At 42.9% G+C, this 23,148-nt stretch overlaps 1 protein-coding gene across 4 annotated transcripts in view; it reads right to left on the minus strand.

The window, feature by feature from the left end:
- ZNF395 (zinc finger protein 395) overlaps positions 1-23,148 on the minus strand; it is a 58,435-nt gene that overhangs the window by 14,802 nt on the left and 20,485 nt on the right. For all 4 annotated transcript variants that reach the window (XM_026007856.2, XM_072719574.1, XM_072719573.1 and 1 more), the window contains one exon: positions 1,117-1,363. In XM_026007856.2, the coding sequence (XP_025863641.2) occupies positions 1,117-1,350 (234 nt within the window). In that variant the 5' untranslated portion in view covers positions 1,351-1,363. The remainder of the gene's footprint in view (positions 1-1,116; positions 1,364-23,148) is intronic.

Raw genomic sequence — 23,148 nt, forward strand, 5'->3', positions numbered from 1 at the left:
TGATCCGCCCTGCATATTTCCCTTCAGGGAATTCTAAGTCTACCTGGGGACAAGATAATGGCAGTGGAGAGGTAGACCTCTCTCAAGGGGTGCCTAGCAGTTGGCAGGTCACCTTACATTATGGGAAGAGAGGCCTGGACAACACAGGCCTCAGCAGGAGACAGAAGGTAGAGTCTCTATTTATGGGCCCTCAAGAAGGCAATGCACTTGGACCTAGTGGTTATATCAGGTACAGATGACGACTGGGCTCTGCCACAAGGGGAGGGAACACTAAAAAAGGAAATCCAGGGATCCCTGGGTGGCGCAGGGTTTGGCGCCTTCCTTTGGCCCAGGGCGCGATCCTGGAGACCTGGGATCGAATCCCACGTCGGGCTCCCGGTGCGTGGAGCCTGCTTCTCCTCCCTCTGCCTGTGTCTCTGCCTCTCTCTCTCTCTCTCTCTCTCTCTCTCTCTCTGTGACTATCATAAATAAAATAAAATAAAATTCTTTAAAAAAAAAAAAAAGGAAATCCAACTGTCACTCTGACTAAACCAACACCTTTGCCTCTTGAAAATGTCTAAAGGCAAGAGGCACCTGGGTGGCTCAGTAGTTGAGTGTCTGCCTTTGGCTCAGGTCATGATCCCAGGGTCCTGGGATCGAGTCCCACAATGGGCTCCCCAAAGGTAGCCTGCTTCTCCCTCTGCCTGTGCCTCTGCCTCTCTCTGTGTCTCTCATGAATAAATAAACAAAATTTTTAAAAAAGAAAGCGTCTAAAGGCAATTCAAGGGTGCAATATTATCTGTCTCTTACAAGCCTAAGAGTCTTGTTTTGTCAAGTTGGAAACTGAGGCAGATGGAGAAACTGAGCTCTTGCCGTGCTCTGAACTGAGGCTTTGAGTAGGCCTAAGTCCAGAATAACAGAGGCCAGACAGCGCTGTCATGGAGGAGCCCTGGGTCTGCTAATGATGGCTCATTCTCTAGGGATGCCTGCTGCCCAAGGGCCCACAGGGCTACAAGTAAAAGGTCTATGTACAAACTGGTACCCAGAGAGTTTCTGGCCGGGCACTCAGGGTGCTGCTGGCCTGCCAGCCCCAAGTCAGGGGAGATCAGACACCTGTCTACCAGGGGATCAACCTACCTTCTGCCCAGGCTGAAAGATCACTTGCTGGAGGCCTGAGGTACCAGGAACCTTGAGGATTTCCTTGGGCTGCTCCTGGCAGGAAATGTCCTTAGAGGCAAGGAAGGACTGGGGAGCCGCCCCTTCCAGCAGCTCAGTCTGAGGCTCTGAGGGTGGGGCAGCCCCGGGGGGCCCCAACACCCGGGCTCCCAGGAGGGACCGCTTGCCAAGGCGCCGGGACAGCACACTGGCCATGCTGCTGCCTTTCCTGAGGAGGCAAAGGGGACAGGGAGTCCTTTATCCATTATCTGGAGGAATTTGGAAGCCTTTAGTACAACGCCCTACATGCAGCAGGAGTCTGTAAGTATCCGTTAAAGTAGGTGAGACATTTTAAAGTAACTTCTACAATTTCTTTTCCTTTTACAAAAGTAACAGCCGTCCCCAGTAGGATACTTAGAAAATACTGATAAGCACAAAGAAAAAAACGAATCACTCATGATGCTGCCTCCCAGAGGTACCCAATACCTATATAACATTCCATGCTTTCTTCAATATATATGTTGATATACTTCTATCTCTACAGAAATGGGATCATGGTTAGGTAAACTGAATCCTCACTTAATAGCCTCTATAGGTTTTACTATAACACTAAATGTTATTCAATAAAAACAGTTTTAGGGACACCTGGGTGACTCAGTGGTTTGGCACCTGCCTTCAGCCCAGGATGTGATCCTGGAGTCCCAGGATCAAGTCCCGCATCGGGCTCCCTGCATGGAGCCTGCTTCTCCCTCTGCCTATGTCTCTGCCTCTCTCTCTCTCTCTCTCTCTCTCTCTCTCTCTCTCTCTCCGTGTGTGTGTGTGTGTGTGTGTGTCTCATGAATTAATAAAATCTTTTTAAAAAATAAATAATAAAAAATAAATAAGTAAATACTTTTAGAAACCACACGGTATTTTCTTAGGCAGATGCATTATTGCTAACTTAACAAGTCCTTTATCATTGTACCTGAGGGCTCTATCCCGCGTGGTGCTGTTTAATCTGCTCTGCCTGCAGGGCGCATCCTCTGAGCTCAACCCTCTGTACACACATACCAAGGATGCTTCCTTAGGTCAACTTCCCATATAGGATATCACTAAGTCAGAGTGTGAGGACGTTTGTCAGAGACTTGCACATTCTCTGGCTTAGCTGGATTCAGTTGCAAAGAGCCACAGAAATGAGTAGCTAACTCTCCTCTCCTCATTCTACACTTGAAGAAATTAATGCTGAGAGCTTAAGTGACTTGTTTGCAGCAATAAACCTGGTAGGTGCCAGGGCCTGAAGGAGATCTGGTTTCCCAACTCCAAATCCAGGTCCCCTCCATGAATCAGAGTGGCCAACACGCTTTCTCCAATAGCACCTGGTGTCAAGCTACTAACATATAAAGGGTGACCACAGGACCATAGGACCACAGCCCTGAAAAGGACCAAGGAAGACTATTCCAGGCCTTGGCACATTCATCCCGTGATGAACACTAGCTGCTGTGAAAAATGGCACATGTCATCTCAGGATACTCTGGGGGCATCCCTGTACCCCCATTTATCATACTGCAGAAAGCAGAGAACTGGGAGCACCTGCCTTCCACATCGTAGGGAAGAGGAAGCTAGGGAGGAGGTTGGAACTAGAAACTTTGCTCTGATGTTTCCCTACATCAGGCATCATGTCAAAATCCTCCTGAGAGGAGGGGTTCTGACCACCGTGGCACTCAGTGAGCCCCAGGGCTGTGTGGGGCCCTCAGGAGTTCTTTGGGCCACTCCTTGACCTTCATGCACCTACATCATTCCAGAAAACAAGAACTCTATCTTCCAGATACCTCGGTGATCTGAACCGGTTGGCTCTTGGGAAATCCTTTCCCTGACCTATAGCCTCCCTACTAAAGGAGATGCAGGGAAAACACAGATGCACCTCAGGCCAAAAGGGCAGTACCCACTCAGTCTGTTTCCTCATCTACAAATCACACCACCAAAACTCCCCTCACCAGTATCTTGAAGGAGCAAAGGAAAACATTCCTGTAGCAGCTCTTCCCAACCTGCTAAGCATGACAGAAATACAAAGTAGTATTGTTATAATGAAGTCCACTGTGCTTCCAGATTCAGAGAAATGAACATTCTGCACACAGATTTCTACAATAATTCTGCAATAGACTTAACTCTCATATTCTTAAAAAAGATGAATGGTCCTTTTTTTTCCCAGGTAACAAGTTCTAACCCCCAGGTCATTTGGACAGCTCACCTCCAAACACCTCTCATACATACATAGACATTACATTCATACCTAATGCTTGGGAGCATTTCCTATGTGCTAGACCCTATTCTAAGTGCTGTCATGGCATTCTCTTTTTTTCCACAGGTACCATTAGCATCCTCCTTGCTCAGCTCTCAAAAGAAAAACACGAAGGCTCAGAGAGATTGAGACTCAACTGAGGTCAAAGCTGGTGAAAGGCCAAGTCAGGGATCCCAAGACCTGCTGGCTTTAAAGTCTGTATTTCTTTTTTTTTTTAAATAAATTAATTTTTATTGGTGTTCAATTTACCAACATACAGAAAAACACCCAGCGCTCATCCCGTCAAGTGTCCCCCTCAGTGCCCGTCACCCATTCTCCCCCACCCCCCGCCCTCCTCCCCTTCCACCACCCCTAGTTCGTTTCCCAGAGTTAGGAGTCTTTATGTTCTGTCTCCCTTCCTGATATTTCCCACACATTTCTTCTCCCTTCCCTTATATTCCCTTTCACAAAGTCTGTATTTCTTAAGAGTACACCATGCACCATGCTCCCCCTCCTCTTTCCAAATATGCATTGCCTAGGACCCATGACCTGCAGCCTCTACTTCCCCATTCCTCACCTGCTTTGATTCCAAACCTCCATCTCCAGCACCTATGTCATGAACTGGCTTCATGAGGTATTGTCCAATTCCAAAAAGGTAAGCTTTGTGCTTACAACTCCCAACCACACCCTCCTCCTTGGTTTCCCCAGCCTAATAGCTGTCCTTTTCTCCAACTCCTGAGAACTGACTTCCATTGGTCACCTAACAACATGACAGACCTTTATAGTCCCTTTGCTCTTACACAGGGCTCAAGGGACAGGTGCCTACCAGGGGGTTCTCAGGGCTGTGTCCCCTGAAAGAAGAGGAAGAATCAGACCCAGCACTTTGCAAACTCAGGTTGCCGTCTTTCTCTACAGCACTCATGATTCTTCAGCCATCCTGGAGTTCATTTCCTCTGGGTCCTCTAGCACATTCCTAATCTCTACTGTTCCAGGTCCTCTGTTCCCTCCTACTCATTTATGCAGTTAATATTTAGTTGAGGAATTGATATGTGCGAAGCACATTCCCCAGGGCTGTGGTAAATATAAACTACAAGGATTTTCATGGACCTCTACACCAATGCTATTGCTACACCTGAAATGCCCCATCAGGCTCACTCCACCCCTGACTATTAGGCTTGGCATTGCTAGAGATTGTTTCATTGACATTTCTCCTCCCTCTCATCTCTTTTCCCCTGGCCACACTCACACCAGAAAAAAACTATCACCACAGCAAAGAATTCAGGCTTGCTTTGAACCATTCCAAAAACCTCCTCTACTTTTTACCCTTGTCTCAAAGTGCCTTGGGGCTTTGTCTAGTCCCATGCTATTTCCACATCTCTCAATCCTGGCTTCTTTCCAACCATTCCAGCAAATTATGCTAAGCAAACATTTCTACGGTAGCAAAACATGAATGGAAAAAATTAGTTTAAAAGATAGTAATAAAGTTGCAAATACTGAGGGGCACCTGGGGGGCTCAGTCGGTTGAACAACCGACTCTTGGTTTTGGCTCTGGTCGTGAGCTCAGGGTCGGGGGATGGAGCACAGAATCTGCTTCAGATTCTCTCTTTCCCTCTGCCCCTCCCCCAACTCATGCTCCAAATAAATAAGTAAGTAGAATCTTTAAAGTTGCAAATATTGAGAAAAAGTGCTTGGCTTGTTTTTAGAAATGCTTTTTACTCCAAGCTTCAGATAGCATGGTATCAGAATCAGATGGAATCAGATAGCATGGTATCCTCACCATTGTTTCCCTAGAAAGCAAAGAACAGATAAGAAAAGGTCAGAGCCACAGCATCCTATGGAGTTCCTGTTTAGCTGTCTGGTGACTTTACATTCAATAACACTATTAGGAAGCTTAACACTAAAAAGGAAGAAACATGTAAGCAGTAAATTCTTTACCACTACAAAAAAAAAAAAAAAAAAGTATATGGAAGCTAACTGGTTTTAGAAACTCAGTCACCTACCTTCATCTTTGAAGCCTCCAGCCTGAAACAAGAACCTCTCTAGACGTTCAGGTTAATTTCAATGGGTTCCTAAGAGCTAGAGGCGAAGCCGCAGTGCCACTTGCAGACATCAGATGGCAGCACCCATCCAGGGGGAGGGGTGAAAAACCCAACCCTTTCCTTAACCAAAACACACACACACACACACACTGGCCACCCCCACTTTCCACAGCAGGAAGTCTGAGGTTTCTACCACTGAAATGAAGAAAGGATAGTATTTCCAAAATTCCTGGGCTTCCAGTCTTCAGATGGGGCCTGAAATATTTGGCTGACAGACTCTGATGATGTTTTTGTGAGCCTTTTTCTTTTTAAGCTTAAAGAATAAACTTTTCCCTTGGTTTGTGAATCCCACGCCTTCCAAAGCCTGCAAAGTTGGTGAACCTGTCCACTCCCAGCTCGTCCCCACGTGCATCTGCTTTCATTCTCTGGCCTTTCTCCTTTAACTGGCCCAATTCCACTGAAATGCATTTTATTATTTGACTTATTTATAGGATGCCCACATTTTAATTTTTAAAAGCAGAAGAGAAACAAGAAAGGGAAACTGCCTTTATTAAGTAGCAAACAGGCACTAGCTTTCACAGACTGTACTTAGTTAAATCCTCAGAAATGACTTGAGATCAAAACTCTTCTATTTCTGATGAGGAAACTGAGCTCCGGTAAGGCTAGCTTGCAGAGGCTACACAAATAGGAACCAGTGCTCAGGGTGGGGGGTTTCTAGTAGGTGTGCAATCTCTCAAAATATAACAGTTAAGCTGCTTTTTATCTACATGGTATTTTTTTTCCTATATGAATGAACCCCAATAGAAAAAAAACTAGCTCCCAATCCTACAAGTCTCTCTTTTCCATTTCCTTGTGCACTTTTCTTTCCTTGAAAATTGTTTCACTACTTGGCCTCCTACCTACAAAATAAAGGTCAATGCTTTAGTGTGACCCTGTTAAACAGTCGAAGGCACTGTTAATCATTTAGTGGTTTGGGAGGACCTTTACACACATACTGCCCTCTCGGAGGGCACAGAGATAACATGACAGTCCCAAAAGTTAAGGAAAATTTTAGCCAAGTTTATACTAGGGATTGAGAGCATGGAAGTGAAGAATACAAATCGAGGCTAAATATAGACTGGGCAGCATGGCCAGCAGCGAATCAATGCCTCTCTTGTGTTCATCAGTATACTCATTATTTTATGGCATGGCTTTATGCACAACATAAACCACAGAGGCCTTCGGGGATCCAGAAATGAACGGTAGTGCCTCCAGAGGTCCATCATACAGGTGGGTGAAGGAGCCAGGGTAACTCTGGACCTAGAATGACTCGCCAGGATCACCCGTTACATTACACGAGGGGTAGGGGGTCTCACACGAGGGGTAGGGGGTCCCACCCTCCCTCCTACGTTGCTTCTATTAATCTAACTATAGCCTCCTTCAAACCCTTCTTTCCTCATCTCTACTTCTATTCATTCCGTGTTTGGTTTCTTTCTCAGGAGCTATCAGCCCTGCCCTATTATCTATAGGGTTCTAGTGAAGCAAAAAGAAATCAAGGAACCTCTATTTCAGGGTAATAGGAACAGTGTTTCAGCCTGTAACCCAATCCCACTTTATGAAGTTACTTACAGAATTCCTTGATTGAAGCATAAACGTATGCTAAAAATGCCTTCCCAGCAGACGGACAGTTTTAAGGGGGTCCTAAGCCTTCTTGTGTTTCTCACCCTTGCTGTTGTCACTAATAGGTAGGGTAGCTGCCCTTGTATTTTGGTCAACGTCCGAAAGGGGTTAACCTCAGCAAATATAGTCTGATGTACTAATAGCCCTTAATGAGGACATCTGCCATCAGTTAAATAACTGGAACAGATAGAATAGGAAAACAAATTCTTTCTGTGGTTCTGAGTTGCAAATTGGTATTTGACATGTGACTGTTGCTGGACAACCACCTGTCTCAGCACACGTACGTGTGTGTGCACATGCTCACGCACAATGGCTGCTCTCTCCTACCACCCAAGGACACTGCAGCAAGCCATGACATCACCTAGTGGCACTTCCAGGATGCAGGTCATAAGTCAATGTGATTCAACACACAACCAATGGGGTTTCTTGGGGGGTAGTGGGGTGCTGTTGTTGTTGAAGGAGAGTGGAGTTTGGAATAAGACTGCCATTTGCGAAATCCTGGGTGCCTGCTACCTCTCTAATGAATAATTATGGATCATGGCAAGGGACACCAACCCTCTACCAAGAGTTTCAGGTCCTCTACTAAACCTGTTTTCTATTTTATGACCTCCACCAGCTGACTACTGCACAGAATGACAGTTTGAGTTTTTAGTTCTTTGGCTAATATCTTGCATAGTATTCTTATTCTCTTATCAGAAAGCTAGTATTTTTTCTTTTAAATCTATAAAGTTTTAACTTAAAAATGTCCTTCAGGGTGATTTTCTAAGCTCATCCAAAGGCCAAAATACTGTAGCAAACCATACCTATTTTACAGCAAAACCCATTGGGGTATAGGATTCCCAAACAATTCATTTTCCAGCAATGTTTGGCCAGGGATAATCTCTGTTGAGAGATTCCATGTGCATTTACAGCATGCTTATGATTATATGCAAATATGCCTGTGGTCCTCTTAGTTCGCAGGTCACCATTTGAACCTTGGCAGAAGCAAGTGGCCATACCCATATGTTATCACCACCCAAATGCTACCTGGCAGTGCTCAAGCTTTATTTTTTTCTGGGATACCTGCTCCAGAAAAAGTTAAAAAATATTCACTTCACTGGGCATACATTGACCTTTCTTCCCAGAAGACTTTGCCCAGCCTGGCTTTTGATAGAAACCCTTCCAAGAGTGGCCAAGGGCCTAAGCTAAAACTTTCAGACCCCTCCAGTCATTTATCAGGCCCTATTATGCCATCTCAAAATGTATGGTGTGCATTTTAGATTTTCACAGTACAAGCTGAAGATATACAGCACTGAGCATATTAGTGACTGATTTGATACCAACATTTCTAAGTCAGCTGTTCGAAAAATGACTATTTGGATTCTCAGGGCATTGTAATTATCATCCTTTTCTGTAGGTTTTTAGAAGCTGGACTACACTGCATCAGTGTATAATGGTTTAGACTACCAGCAAAATTTAAATTACAGACGATCAAGATTGACAGGGGCCTTAAAGGGTGCCCATCTCCCATCCAGGGCTGGCATCCTCTCCACAGCATCCCCTATAAGTGAGTACCCAGCCTTCCCATTATTGTGAGTAATAGATGTAATAGAATAATGGAAGGAAAAAAATAAAGGTCCCAAATAGCAGTCCTATTTTCATATTCCAGCAGATGGGCCATAGAAATAGGTCATCTGATCTGGTTACACTGAATTTTCTCCAGCAAATAAAAAATGACCCTGGTCAACAAACACTTTTGTGGGTCTGATGGCACAGCCATCATTCAGTCAAGTAAAAGAGATCATTCTGTTTGCGCTGCCAGCAGGGAAGGAAAGCTGTTTTCACAGTTCTGCCCAGGAACAAGTGCACTTCCCCTTCCTTCACACCTAGCTCCCCAGTTGCTTTCAAAACCACCGCGGTGCCCTTTGTTCATTGCTCTATCCTGCATACACCACTCTGTATTAAACAAGACAATTCTGAGGCTAGTGCTTGGCACATGGGTAGGCTCAGTAATCTATAACTATTTTTACTAGTGCCAGTAGGACTGCACCTCCTTAGACTGTAAGCCCTTTGAGCACAGACCAAATCTTGCTCATCCCATCAGATTGATGATTTTTCTTTTAGATGTAGGATTTTAAATGGATGATATTCTTATGGGTGAGGAGAGCCCCAGATTCCAGAGATAATGTGTTATAAGAAATAATAAAAAGATAAATAAATAATATCTGCTGCTTGCCCTAAAATGAAGATAGGTTATCAAAAGCAAAGGTAGAGTTTTAGTGTTTAAACTCAGTTCTAAGACTAGTTCTAAGACTGTTTTCTTGAAAACAGGCAGAGAATTCTAGAAAAGGCAGCAGGCATAAGTAAAAACATGCTTGCAAATGTGCTGTGTGAGGTAGAGAGTTTATGTAGCACTGTTTTTGCACATGCACAGGGGAAGGGAGAGCACGCACACACATGTGTACGTGTGTGTGTGTGCACTGTGGTTAAACCTGATCTGCACTGTGCTAAAACTATGTGAGCGTTCCAGAAGGAGGTGGGGAGATGAGTGATTGCTGACTCGGCATTTCACCCAGAGCCCAGTGGGAGGGAGGAAACCTAGAGCTGAGGATCTCCTGGAGAACGAGCCCAGAGAACTAACAGTTCTCTCCAGCAGTTTTTAAGGTAAGCATACAAGAGGCCTGCTCATTAACTCAAACCACCGAGGGCTGTTTGAATGGCACTTGGGTTTACACTCACCATAATACACACATCTGGGGACTTCCTTTTCCTCACAATCTCCTGGCAACTCAAGAAAATAGAAAATATGGAGGGACAACATAATCCCCATTTCACAACTCAGAAAACTGAGGTTCCTCAAGGTCATTTATTGGTCTACGCTAACAAGCTGTGGCATTTGCAGATTTCCTGGATCCTCTCTGGTCTCATTCTGTCTTCTCCAAAAGTGGAGACCTAGCAGCAACAGGACAGGGGCTCAGGATAGAGAGCTCTGGAGTTCACAGCCCCCTCCTTCCCACCACCTTGTCTGATCCTCAGAGGACTGTGAGGAAGAAAGTGTGAGTTTCACTGTGAAAAAGGGATCTATTAGAAGCACTCACAGTAACAAAAAGCACAAAGCTAGCAACAAAAGAACCACCCCCAAAAATAGAAAACATGGAGGTGAGAATTTAAAAAGCCTAACAATCCATTAGCATAAGGCCCTGAGTACCACACGTGCCAGAAAGAGAAGTCTGTACAGTAATGATGCCCAAGGTGGCAATCCCAAGACCAAAAAAAAAAAAGTCTCTCTGATGTTCACCCTTAGGAAGGCAGAAAAATGTACTCTCTCTATATTTTTTTTCATTAAGTGGTTAAAGTAGAAACAATTTGGAATTCAACAGCTATTTGAATGAATAATCAATCACATTCCCTAAAGACAACCTACAGAATAGTGAAAAATATATTTGCAAACCATGTATCTGATAAGGCCTTAATATCCAAAACATATAAAGAACTCATACAACTCAATTGCAAACAAGCAAAATCCTCAAATTACCCAACTAAAAATGAGCAAAGGATCTGAATAGACATTTCTCCAAAGAAGATATAAGAAGAGGCCAATGGGTACATGGAGAGATGCTCAATGTCACTCATCATCAGGGAAACGCAAAGCTAAAGCACGAGGAGATCACCTCACATCTGTCAGAAGAGCCATCATCAAAAAAACGAGAGGACAAATGCTGGTAAAGATGGAGAGCAAAGGGAGCCCTCATACTCTGTTGGTGGGAATGTAAGCTGGTGCAGCCGCTGTAGAAAACAGTATGGAGAATCCTCAAAAATTAAAAACAGAACTACCTTATGATCCAGGAATTCCACTTCTAGGATCTTAATCAAAAGTAAAGAAAACATGAACTCAAATAGATATCTCCATCCTCATGATCACAGCAACATTTATAATAGCTAAGACATGGAAATAACCAAAGTGTCCATGGGTGAGTGAATAAAGATGATGTATGTATATACTATGGAATATTATTCAGTCGTGAAACATGAGGAAATCCCACCATTTACAACGACATGGATAGGCCCTGAAGGCATTTTGCTAAGTGAAATAAGTCAGACAAAGACAAATACTGTACGATCTCACTTACATGTGGACTCTAAAAAAACAAAAGCAAAACAAACAAGTAAACAAAAACTCATAGAAAAAGAGATCAGACCTGTGGTTAGCAGAGGCAGGGGGATGGCAGAGCAGGGAATCAAAGGAAGGTGGCCAAAAGACACAAACTTCCAGTGATAAGATAACTAAGTACTAGGGATGTGATGCCCAACATGCTGACTAGAGCTGCCACTGCTGTATGATCTATAGCAAAGGTGTTAAGAGAATAAATCCTGAGAGTACGCATCACAAGAACACTTCTCTCCCTTCTTTTCTTTTTATTGAATCTGTATAAGATAGATGTTGGCTGAATCTGTTGTGATAATCATTTCACAAAATATGTAAATCAACCCATCATGCTGTATGCTTTAAACTTATGCAGTGAAATATGTCAATTGCTTCTCAATAAAACTGGAAAAAATAACTATTACATTTCTTGACAATGCTAAATAAACAGACAGTGAGGCTTGTAAGGAGGGTGGGAGCCACCTGCCGACTTGCCTGGCTGGAATCAGCAGGTAATAAAAGAGCAGCAGCCCTTTCCTGTGGTGGATAATCAGGGCACACAGGGCTTTGAGTGCTCAAGAAAAGTGCCACCTGGTCTGGGGGTGGGTCAGGAGTGTGAGACCCCAAATTAAAGATAAGCCATGCACATGTACACAAGACTGGCCAACTGAGAGACACCTAACCAAGAAAGATAAATAGGTGAGGAAAGGGACCAGAGTGCAACCCAACTACCCCTCAGGAATCCAAGGGTCATCTGGGAGGCACTAGTCTAAAATCTAAGCTAATGGGAAGTAAACTGCAATTTTGGAAATTATAAATCACAAGAAGCATATGATGTTGGCATGACAAAATATTCTAGTGACTGGAAGCATTTAAATCTTTAAATTGGAGCCGGACACCAGAATTTGTTCTAAGACCAGAGTGGCTGACTGGCCAGTGGCTATAGATCTTACCCCCTGGCCAGAAGTGGGGGTGCCAGGCTTCCACAGACCAACTCTTAATCCAACTTTGCCCTTTATTCCTACTCCCCAATTAACTATACATGTTTTCTGTTTCCAGATGGGGGGGAGCCCCTCACCCTGTCGCTCTATCATCTCCTCCTAGGAGACTCTGCTCTGAGAGAAGAGTATTCCTCCGATACCAATGGGAATGCTTCCAATCCCCCAGGAATACCATGGCTGAGATGGGGGAAAGGCTGGGCAATGCTGAGGGGGCTGACCCTGGCTCATCAAAGTGGACAGCCAGCCTGTGCAGGTGAAGCTAAGCCAAAGCACAGCCACTACACTCACTGTAGAGGGCACTTCTCTAGGGAAAGAATGGACGGGGATAGGGATGTGAGCCAGTCACCTCCACTTGTGTGACTGGAGCCTCAATGTCCTACCTTACCTGTGAAAAATGAGAAATGTATCCAGCATCTAGAAGGAACTCAACAGATGTGTTTCCTTCCCTGACTCTGATACTCTAGACCAGTGCTGGAGAGCTAAGTAACACAACGGGCCACTCCAAAGGCTCAGTAGCCACTGTCATGCTGGCATCTGGGAACTACAGTTAGCAAAGGATATTCAACCAAAACCAGTAATACTACTACCGAAGGAAATCAAAAAGCAGACCAAGGGTGAGGCAGTAATGAATGGAAATTGCAACAAAACTGATCTCAGTAGGATTAGGGGAACTGGGAAGTCCAGCATATTCCATCTGGAGGCCTGTTGGCGACACTGAATCAGCCCCAGGGATCAGTGCTTAGAGTTCAATGCCAAGCCAGACAGCTTTGCCCCTGCAGTACAAAGTCAAGACCCAGGGGCCACTGCCTGTCTCCCACATGACCTGGCCCCTGTTCACACACAGGTCCAAATCGTGCTCTGCTCCCCCAAGCCAAAATCTCACTCTTGGTGCCCTGCCCAGGGTGGTTCAAGGCCTGCTGCCAAAGCTCCCTGAGGCGGAATCTGACCAGCCTCTCTGAGCAACCTCCAGTGACTGCCTCCCAATCTGTAACCCCACCCGCAGACACTCAGTCTCAGATTCCAGCTGTCCCAGATCCAGATCAGGCCCACAGCAGTGCAGACCCACACGGGAAACAAATTGGCACCCACTCACCAGAAACTCAGGGAAGGGGGCACCCCAGAACCAAAACACCAGCACTTTTAAAAACCTGCTGATATTCAACACATGTGCCAGACTCTCACCTAGGAACTGAACAGAATAATTAAGAAGCCTAAGCTTCAGACCCTGCCTGTAAAGAACGTTAGGCCAAACTGAGCTCCCACCTGGATCACACATCCAGCACTTGTTTATAAAAGCACTTAATATGCTCCAGAGCCACATTGATATATTTATGCTGTATAATTAGATGAATAAATCAGAATTTGCTTCTTTCAGGAAAATGCAAAGAACATCCAGCACTCTGACACTGAAGCCTGATAAAAGGATGGTTTTCAGGATTAACCTCATAAAGTTAAATGAGTGTGCATGTTAAAATTTTAAGTGTTTGACATAAGTTAATTAAGCCGAAATAAAGTATGAGCCTAAAAAAAAAAAAAAAATCTGCTGGGTGACTAAAGGGTAAAGAAGACAGACACATTTCCCCAGAAAACAGAAATTCAGCCTAAGTGAAGAGACAAATAGACACCATAAAGGAAGACTGTTTAAATAGAGTGAAAAATGAACACGGTGGGGGAGGTAAGGGCTTACCCAAAGCACAACCTCTAAGGAAGTATCTTTTTCTGGAGAAGGCTGTTTCAGGAATCCTCATGGCCTCACAACTGCAGGGCCGAGGCTGAGTTCAAAGACAAAAACAGAGATGGAGAAACTGGCTGAATGAGTGGTCACCCCCAGTCTTGGCTCAGGATATTGGGGTATCCACTCTTGAATGTTTTCCCTGAAATGGACAGGCTAATGGCATTGGGCAGAGAGTGCTCACTGGTAAGCATGTTCTAAGCCAAAGTGACAAAATAAATGTGGATCAATCACAGAGACCAGATGGCTCACGCCCCTGAGTTCTGAGAGAAGTGAAGGATGAAATCAGCGCTCAGGAAGCCAAGACACACAGGCCGTGGTTACACGGCACTGGTGAGCTCCTGCCTGCCTCAAGGACAATCAAGGAGGCCACCCACCCCCGTATCTGGTTGGCAGGTGGACTATACTTAGTTCAGAGCCAAAAGAGGACTAGAACCTTTTTAGAGGGAAAAGGCACTGCCATGTGCACAAGCAACAAAACTGCATCTAACTACTTCATTAGAACTGTTCCAGAGTAAAATAGCAAGAGAAAAATAGATCTTCTCTGTAAAGAAACAGCCTTTCAAAGACTGATGTTCCTTAAGGAATGTTCCAGTAGCCATTATTTGGCAAAGACATACGTGCCAGTCACTGGCTAAGCATTTTGTGTACTGTAACACCTTTCATCCCTCACAATAATCCCATGAGAGAAGGACCATCATCTTCCCCAGACTGTCGTCTTCCCTGTTTTACAGATGAGGACACTGAGACTCAGAGAGGCTAAATCATATGCCCGAGGCCACAGAGCCAGAAAGTGATGGAACTGAGATGTTAGCTCAGATAGGTCTGATTCCAAAAGCTATGCTCTTTCTACTATATTATGCAGGAAATCTATGCATCAAGGAAGAGGAGGAAGAAGCTAGACTAAATGACCTCTTACAGGCTCCTTGTTAGTAAAAACTCAGGTCACCGAGAGGTTAATGTGGTAGCGGTGGTTGGGGCACGGAAGAGGAAATGAAATGGGCATTCTGAGAGCAAAGTATCAAGCATGGGACTCACCCCAGGGTCAGGACTAAAATTATTCTGATTTAACACTTTTATAAATACCCCAAAGAGAATGCACAGTGAAAGAGTCAAGGTTGCAAATGAACTCTAACTTCCTAATGTGTGACTTCAGGCAGGTCACCTCATCTCTCTGTGCCTCAGCTTCCTCACCTATAAAATGAGGGAAACATTCGCTCCTGCTCAAAGGATAATTTGGGGCTTGGAGGAAGCAATGCGGCTTTTTCCCTTTCAACAGTGTCTTGGTTTTAAAGTGTCCCCGAGCTCCTCTTCCTAGAGATTCTGATTCCCTGGGTCTGACAGAGAAGTCTTGGGAAAAATGAAAAAATGCACCTCAAGTACTAAGCATCATCCCTTTCTCGCAGAGTACCTGATAAATGATAGCAAAGGAGGAGGAGGAAAAGGAGAAGGAAGAGAAGGAGGAGGAGGGGAGAAGGAGGGAAAGGCGGGGGAGGAGGGAGGAGGAGAAAAAAGAAAAAAAGATACAAAACTCTGGGTAGTGATGAGTCAAACTTATGAGAAGATTACAAGGGAAACTGAACAAATATGAGGAAAAGCAGCCAGTAAATGTTAACAATGACAAGGGCAATGTAAAATATTTAAAGAAAAAAAATCAAAACCGGGGCGCTGGGGCAGCTCAGTTGGTTGAGCTTCTTCTGCCTTTGGTTTGGGTCATGATCCCAGGGTCCTAGGATGGAGCCCCACATCAGGCTCCCTGCTCAGTGGGGAGTCTGCTTCTCCCTCTCCCCCTGCTTGTACTATTAAATAAATAAATAAAATCTTAAAAAACAAAAAAAATCAAGACCACGTAAAAGCTCTGGAGCAACAGTCCAAACCCCATAAAAGGACTTTGATGTCACTTTAGATCAGGCTATCCTACTATGCGGTCACAAAGGCCAAAAGACAGATGGACAAACCGTGTCATCTGGCACCACTGCAAGAACACTAAAAACAAACACACTGCCCACCAACACCACCCCCCATTAAATTAGAGATTCATCCACACTAAGAATACTGGTTGCTGCCCAATAAGAAAGACAACTTGTAAAACCAGAAGACAGTCGCCTAAATGGGGGTGTGTGACGGGGAAAGTATGCTAAGAAGGTCAGAAAGACCAAGGCCAGGAGGCCCTGAAATAAGGTGCCAACTCTGTCACCAAGTCCTGAAATGACAGAAAAGGGAACACCTATTAACACTGAAGGGAGACCAGAGTGGGAGATGCCTCAAACACCCCCAGAAGAAGACTATATCAATGCATCACTGGGTTTGGACAGGAGTTTTCATACAACCTGGGGCGGGGGAGGGGGGGAGTGGTACCCTGGGGTCAGAACCAGAACTGTTTGCATTAACGTCTTCATAAGGTATCTGAAGGCAAACAGATGTAAAATAATTACGGCTCCAAAAAGACTCTGCCTCTCGCCAGCTAGGTGACTGGCAGCACCAGCATGCGCCTTCAAGAGGGACAGAGCCAAGCCCTCCCTTGCCACACTGACTCCTAAAGGCATGGCTTTGGCCTGACATGATGAATTTTCACGATTTCTAGGAGTTCTCAGAAATCCAGAGATGATGGCACAAAGTGTAAATACGGAGAGACACACATCGTCCTTCACCAAATAAAATGAAACTGTTAATAAAAGTAACATGACAAAAAAAAATAATAAAATAAAATAAAAGTAACATGACAGTGTTCTAGATTTTTTTTTAAGAACACTAAATGCTTCCAAATGTGCCTCACCCTTGGCTTGAGCATTTCAGCCACACTTTGAATTCTCAAGATGTCACAGAAAAGAATTATAGATGCATTGAAGGTCTCTAGTTCGGAAATGAACTGGTTTAGAATTTTCCATCCAGAGTTCTCAATGTTCTCAATGTGTTGCTCATCCTGTGACTCTCTTCCACACAACCAGGACCAACATGCAGACCAAAGTCCTCAAGAAGACCACACAGAATGAACAATGGGGCTCAGCAGGGCTCTTCCTAACACCAAGTGTTATAGTCAATCAGCTCTAACTTACGGGGCACACACACCTAGCACAACCTAAACCCTGCTCTAGTCTTAGAAAACAATGGCTCCATCCTAGCCACGGCAATTATACCTGAGAGGGGAAAAAGGTACCCATACTTGTAAGGAAGAAGTTAAACTGTCACTATTTGCAGATGACATAATACTATACATAGAAAGCCCTAAGGCTCCATCAAAAAACTATTAGAAGTTATAAATGAACTCAGTATAGTTGCAGGATACAAAATTAATATCCAGAAATCAGATGTATTTCTATACACTAATAATGAAGTAGCAGAAGGAAAATCAAGAAAACAATTCCATTTATATCCACACCAAAAAGAGCATAATACCTAGGTATAAATTTACCCAAGGAGGTGAAAGACCTATACACTGACAACTATAAAACATCAATGAAAGAAATTGGAGATTTAAAAAAAAGAAAGAAAGAAAGAAAGAAATTGAAGATGACACAAATAGAAATTCCATGCTCATGGTTTGGAAGAATATTGTTAAAATGTCCATAGTACCCAAAGCAAACCCTACAAAATACCAACATTTTTTCACAGAACTAAAACAAATAATACTGAAATGTATATGGAACCATAAAAGGCCCTGAACAGCCAAAGCAATCTTGAGAAAGAACAAAGTTGGATGTATCACAATCCCAGATTTCAAGATACACTACAAAGCTGCAACAGACAAAACAGTATGGTACTGACACAAAAACTGACACATAGATCAACAGAATAGAATAGAGAGTCCAGAAATAAACCCATGCTTATATGGTCAATTAATCTATGACAAAGAAGGCAAGAATACACAATAGGGAAAAGACAGTCTCTTCAATAAATGGTGCTGGGAAGAAGGGACAGCTACATGTAAAAAGAATGACCACTTGTTTACACCATACACAAAAAGAAACTCAAAATGCTTTAAAGACCTAAATGTGGGGATCCCTGGGTGGCTCAACAGTTGAGAGCCTGCCTTGGGCCCAGGGCGTGATCCTGGAGTCCCGGGATCAAGTCCCACATCAGGCTCCCTGCATGGAGCTCTTTCTACTACAGGCTTCTCCCTCTGCCTGTGTCTCTGCTTCTCTCTCTCTCTCATGAATAAATAAATAAAATCTTAAAAAGAAAAAAAAAAAAAAAAAGACCTAAATGTGAGACCTGAAGCCATAAAAATCCTAGAAGAGAATGTGGATACTAATTTCTTTGACATTGGCCTTAGCAACATTTATCTAGATTTGTCTCCTGAGACAAGAGAAAGAAAAGCAAAAGTAAACTTTTGAGACTACATCAAAATAAATGTTTTGGCACAATAAAGGAAACTATTGACAAAACAAAAAGGCAACTCTATGAATGGGAGAAGGTATTTGGAAATGACATACCCACTAAGCGGTTAGTACCACACACAATATATGAAGAATTTACACAACTCAACACCTTCAAAATAAATAATCTGATTAAAATTAGGCAGAGAAACTGAAAAGACATTTCCCCAAGAAGACATACAGCTGACCAACAGACACATGAAAAGATGCTCAACATCACTCATCATCAAAGAAATGCAAACCAAAACCACAAAGAGCGATCACCTCACACCTGTCAGAATGCCTAAAATCAAAAAGAAATTTTTAAAATTTTAAATATTTTTTAAAAAGATTTTTAATTTAAAAAAAGAAATCACAAGTGTTGGTCAGGATGTGGAGAAAAAGGAACTCTCATGCACTGTCGGTAGGAACACAAACTGGTGCAGCCGCTGTGGAAACAGTATGCAGTTTCCTCAAAAAATTAAAAATAGAAATACCATATGATTTCCACTACTGGATATTTACCCAAAGAAAATTAAAGCACTAATTTGAAAAGATATATGCACCCCTATGTTTATTACAGAATTATTTACAGTAGTCAAGATATGGATGCAACCCAAGTGTCCACAGTTGCAGGGTAGGGCAGCCAGGGTGGCTCAGTGGTTTAGGGCCGCCTTCAGCCAGGGGCCTGATCCTGGAGTCCCGGGATCGAATCCAGCATTGGGCTCCCTGCATGGAGCCTGCTTCTCCCTCTGCCTGTGTCTCTGCCTGTTTCTATGTGTCTCTCATGAACAAATTAATAAAATCTTAAAAAAAAAAAAAAAAAAGATGCAGGGTACACATACAATTGAATATTACTCAGTCAACATTTTTTTTAAAATTTAGATCTTGCCATTTATGACAACATGGGCAGACTTACAGGGTATTATGCTATGTGAAAGCAGTCAGAGAAAGATAAATACCATATGATTTCACTCCATGGAATCTAAGAAAAAAGCAAATAAACAAAAAGGATCAGATTCATAAATACACAGAACTGATGGCTTCCAGAGGAGACAGGGGTGAGGGGAAAGACAAAATGAGTGAAGGGGAGTTAAGAGATACAGGTTTCCAGCTATAGAACAAGTAAGTCTTGGGGATGAAAGGTATGGAAAAGAGAATATAGTCAATGGTATTGTAATGGCATTGCATGGTGACAGATTGTAGCTACACTTGTGGTAGAGAGTTGTTGAATCACTATGCTGTATATCTGAAACTAATATTATATTGCGTGTCAACAAGAAGAAAAGAGGAGAGGAGGAGGAAGGGAAGGAGGGAAGAAAGGAAACAATTGCTTCATGTCTGAGCACACTTCAAATATGCCCTGGCCTACCTCAGGACTAAGCTAGGAACTGACCTTGTAACATATCTTATTTAAGATTTCAAACTGGGGGGGGGGGGGATCCCCAGGTGGCTCAGTGGTTTAGCACCTGCCTTTGGCCCAGGGTGTGATCCTGGAGTCCCGGGATCAAGTCCTGCATCGGGCTCCCTGCACGGAGCCTGCTCCTCCTTCTGCCTGTGTCTCTGCCTCTCTCTCTCTCTCTCTGTGTGTCTATCATGAATAAATAAATAAAATTAAAAAAAAAAAAGATTTCAAACTGGAAAACCCTATCACCCAGCAATTGCTTTTTCTCAGTATCTACCCTAGAGAAACAAACGCATTGCAAAGAGGCATGTGTGCAGCCAAGTTTACTGTAGCAGCTTTTGTAACAGTAGAGGATTTAGAAATAACTTAAATGTCCATCAGTTAGGTGAAGGTTCTCAGGAAAGCTATGTAGGAGTTGGACAAAATCAAGAAGTCTTAGATTTGCAGACAGGAAGCAGTCACCAAGATGTCCCATTGAGGGGGACAGGGGAACAACAGCATAGTGCTTGCAGTGCAATGCACTTACCTTGTCTTAAATTCTAAGGTATAAATACAAGTACGTAAAGCATCTGAACACCAACAAACTCCTAACAGAGGTTGATGTCTAGAGAAGGACTAGGATTAGGAGTGGTTGTTGAGGGAGATTTTGTTTCCTCTAGAAAGTTTGCATTTTTCCCCCTACAGAGAATGTATTCATGCATTACTTTAGTAATGAAAATTTCATGTAACCATTTAAGTTTTTTAAAAAAGAAAGAAAGAAACTGACTCTGTTCGATACATTTCAATTATGTGTTGGGGCAATTTCTATCTGAATCTGACACATGCTTTCCAGGAGGCTGAGAGCTCAGCAGTGGAGAGAGTAGGCTTTGCAACACAGATCTTGTTACAATATTACAAGCCTAACACTGTAACTCTGTGGATCGTTAAATTTATATGCTAGTTCTAGAAAGAGGCAGGAAAAGAAAGTATATCAGGCGGGCTTTCTGGGAAATCCACGCAGATGTCCTAGGAGCAATTGCAGGTCTTCTAGTTGAGCATTCTAGCTCCCTAACACTACCAACTAGTACACACGTGCCACAAATGGCAGCCCTGCCCAACCACCCATATTCCACACTAGGCCTAGCTGCTTGTGCCTCAGACTCTTACCAGAATTCCTAACATTAATCTGGATCCCATGGACTAATGAGAAGGAATAATCTGTATGCAAGAGCAGACAAGTGCCAAAAATTATTTATTTACCAGGGCCACCTAACCATATAGAACACTGATTTTTAACCACAGACTCTTCCATCTCTTCAAAGCACTATTCGGAAATACAATATTTTATTATTAAGAACCTAGTAGGCAATACTAAGCTGAGGTGATAGGAATCAGAGCTGTACTACTTCTAGTTGGGGGGAGGATAATCTGGAAATGGTCACAAGAAACATGTCTGGGGTGATGGAAATGTTCTGTCTCAAAATGCATTTGTCAAAACTGATTAAACAGCATACTTAAGATCTAAGCATTCCACTGTATGCAAATTATACTTCAATTAAAAAAAAAAAAAAAGAAAGCTACTCAAACACTGTTTCTCTGCTGGCTGCAGCAGAACTTTGAGCTGTCCTATCAGACATCTGAAATCTCTGTTGTGCTATGTAAAGAGCTCGAGTACCATGGCGACAGTCACCATAAAAATAGATAACAAGATTAAAATGGATAGAGGACACATGAATTTAAGAACGGCACACCAAGAGCAATTCATTTTCAGCAGAAGAAAAATAGAAAGAGGAGAGGGAGTTTTTCATTCCACCAGCACTTTGAAAAAAACAGCCACTGAAAGTGGTTGTTTTTACTAAAAGAGTTTTATGGCTTCCCTATACTCAAAGGACAAAAAAGGCTGTGAACGGTTATTTCTTATCATACTTTGCTTCAAAAAAAAAAAAAAAAAAGCATATGAGAGTCTAAGTGTTTCCCATACCTATGATACATGGCCTAAGGAACCAGTTCAAAGCAAGTAAACGAGCCCAGATGATGCACCATACTCTGTGAGGCCCAAGTGATACTGAGATAAAGGAGACCCAGGCCCTGTATCATTAAATGCACAAACATCTCCAACTTTAGTTCTAAATAACCAAGTTCCGCCTGTATTTTTATAAACATCTAAAACCCTTGTTTCCTACTTCATGAACCCCCAAACTGCTTTACTCCATGTAAAGAGAGCACTTTCTTGCCAAATACTGATTTTTCAAGTGCCAAAATGTGAGGCTGGATCACATGGACATGGAAATCATCTTGTGATATTCTCCAAAGATGAGATAAACCTTCGTTCTGTCTACAGAGCTAAGAAACTTTTGCAATGGGATATTTAGCCCTAGCACTGCCCCCTTACCTGCCAACAAAAAGTAATCCAAAAATATCTAAAATTGTTAAATAATCAGAGTAGATTCTAAATAGGCCATATATTTAAGTAAAATTTAGGCAAAATTAAACTAAAGCAAATTTTACAGAAAGAGAAATTTTATTTTCTATGTGTAAGCTATTAATAAATTGAAAAAGTAAACATTTTTTTTTTAAAGTAAACATTTTTAACTGGAACCACAAACTTATTGTCTGATATGAAACAAATATATGCACTCCTGGAAAATCCCACTCAAGTTTCTTTCAATTTGTCCCTTGAAATTCTTTGTCCCTAAACTGAGAAAGCCATCACGAGGCTCAGTCTTATCCCTGGCGTCAGGATAGTTTTTAATGTGCTATACCTAGTGATATAAATCTGCGGTGTGGGAAATGAAATAGGAAGGAGATGATCAAGGGCACTCCCAGGTCCTCCATAGCCAAGCCAAGGGTCCATTATTCAATTAAAGGGCTCCATCTTCATTCATTCATTATATTGAGTAAAACCACCCAATAACACATTGGTCTTCTACATGTTAATCTATTTTATTATTTGCCACTTTCACCCCGCCCCCATGTTCTTGCTTCTCTGAAAGACCAAATTAAGTTTTCAGCAGCTCTGGGGTCACCACCCTGACCAACCATGAAACAGTTCTCTTCATCCTTTCCAAAATGGCCCCAGAAGGGTCTCTCAAAAGTGTGGGGTCTCATTTATAAACATTTTTTTTTAAAGACACATGATGATGTTGACTCAAATACTACACAACCAAAGGTATAACCCCTATTCCACAGTATCTTTCAGCTTTGACAAATCACATAAGAACACTAAGAACTGGAAAGGACTTTGGAGGTCAGTCTAATTCCTGTCCTTCTCTTCTAGAGCATCCCTAATCAATAGCATTCAGCCCCAACTGAATACCTCTAACAAAGGGACGCTCACTACTCCATAGGCAGACATTTCCATTGTTGGACAGCTCTGCCAGCTTAAAAAACCCTTTTTCATCGTGACCTGAAGTCTGATCTCTCAGTATTTAGGGTTAAAAGGAAACTTAAAGCTCATAAACTTT

Source organism: Vulpes vulpes, chromosome 9 (assembly GCF_048418805.1).
Source record: "Vulpes vulpes isolate BD-2025 chromosome 9, VulVul3, whole genome shotgun sequence".
Taxonomy (NCBI): domain Eukaryota; kingdom Metazoa; phylum Chordata; class Mammalia; order Carnivora; family Canidae; genus Vulpes; species Vulpes vulpes.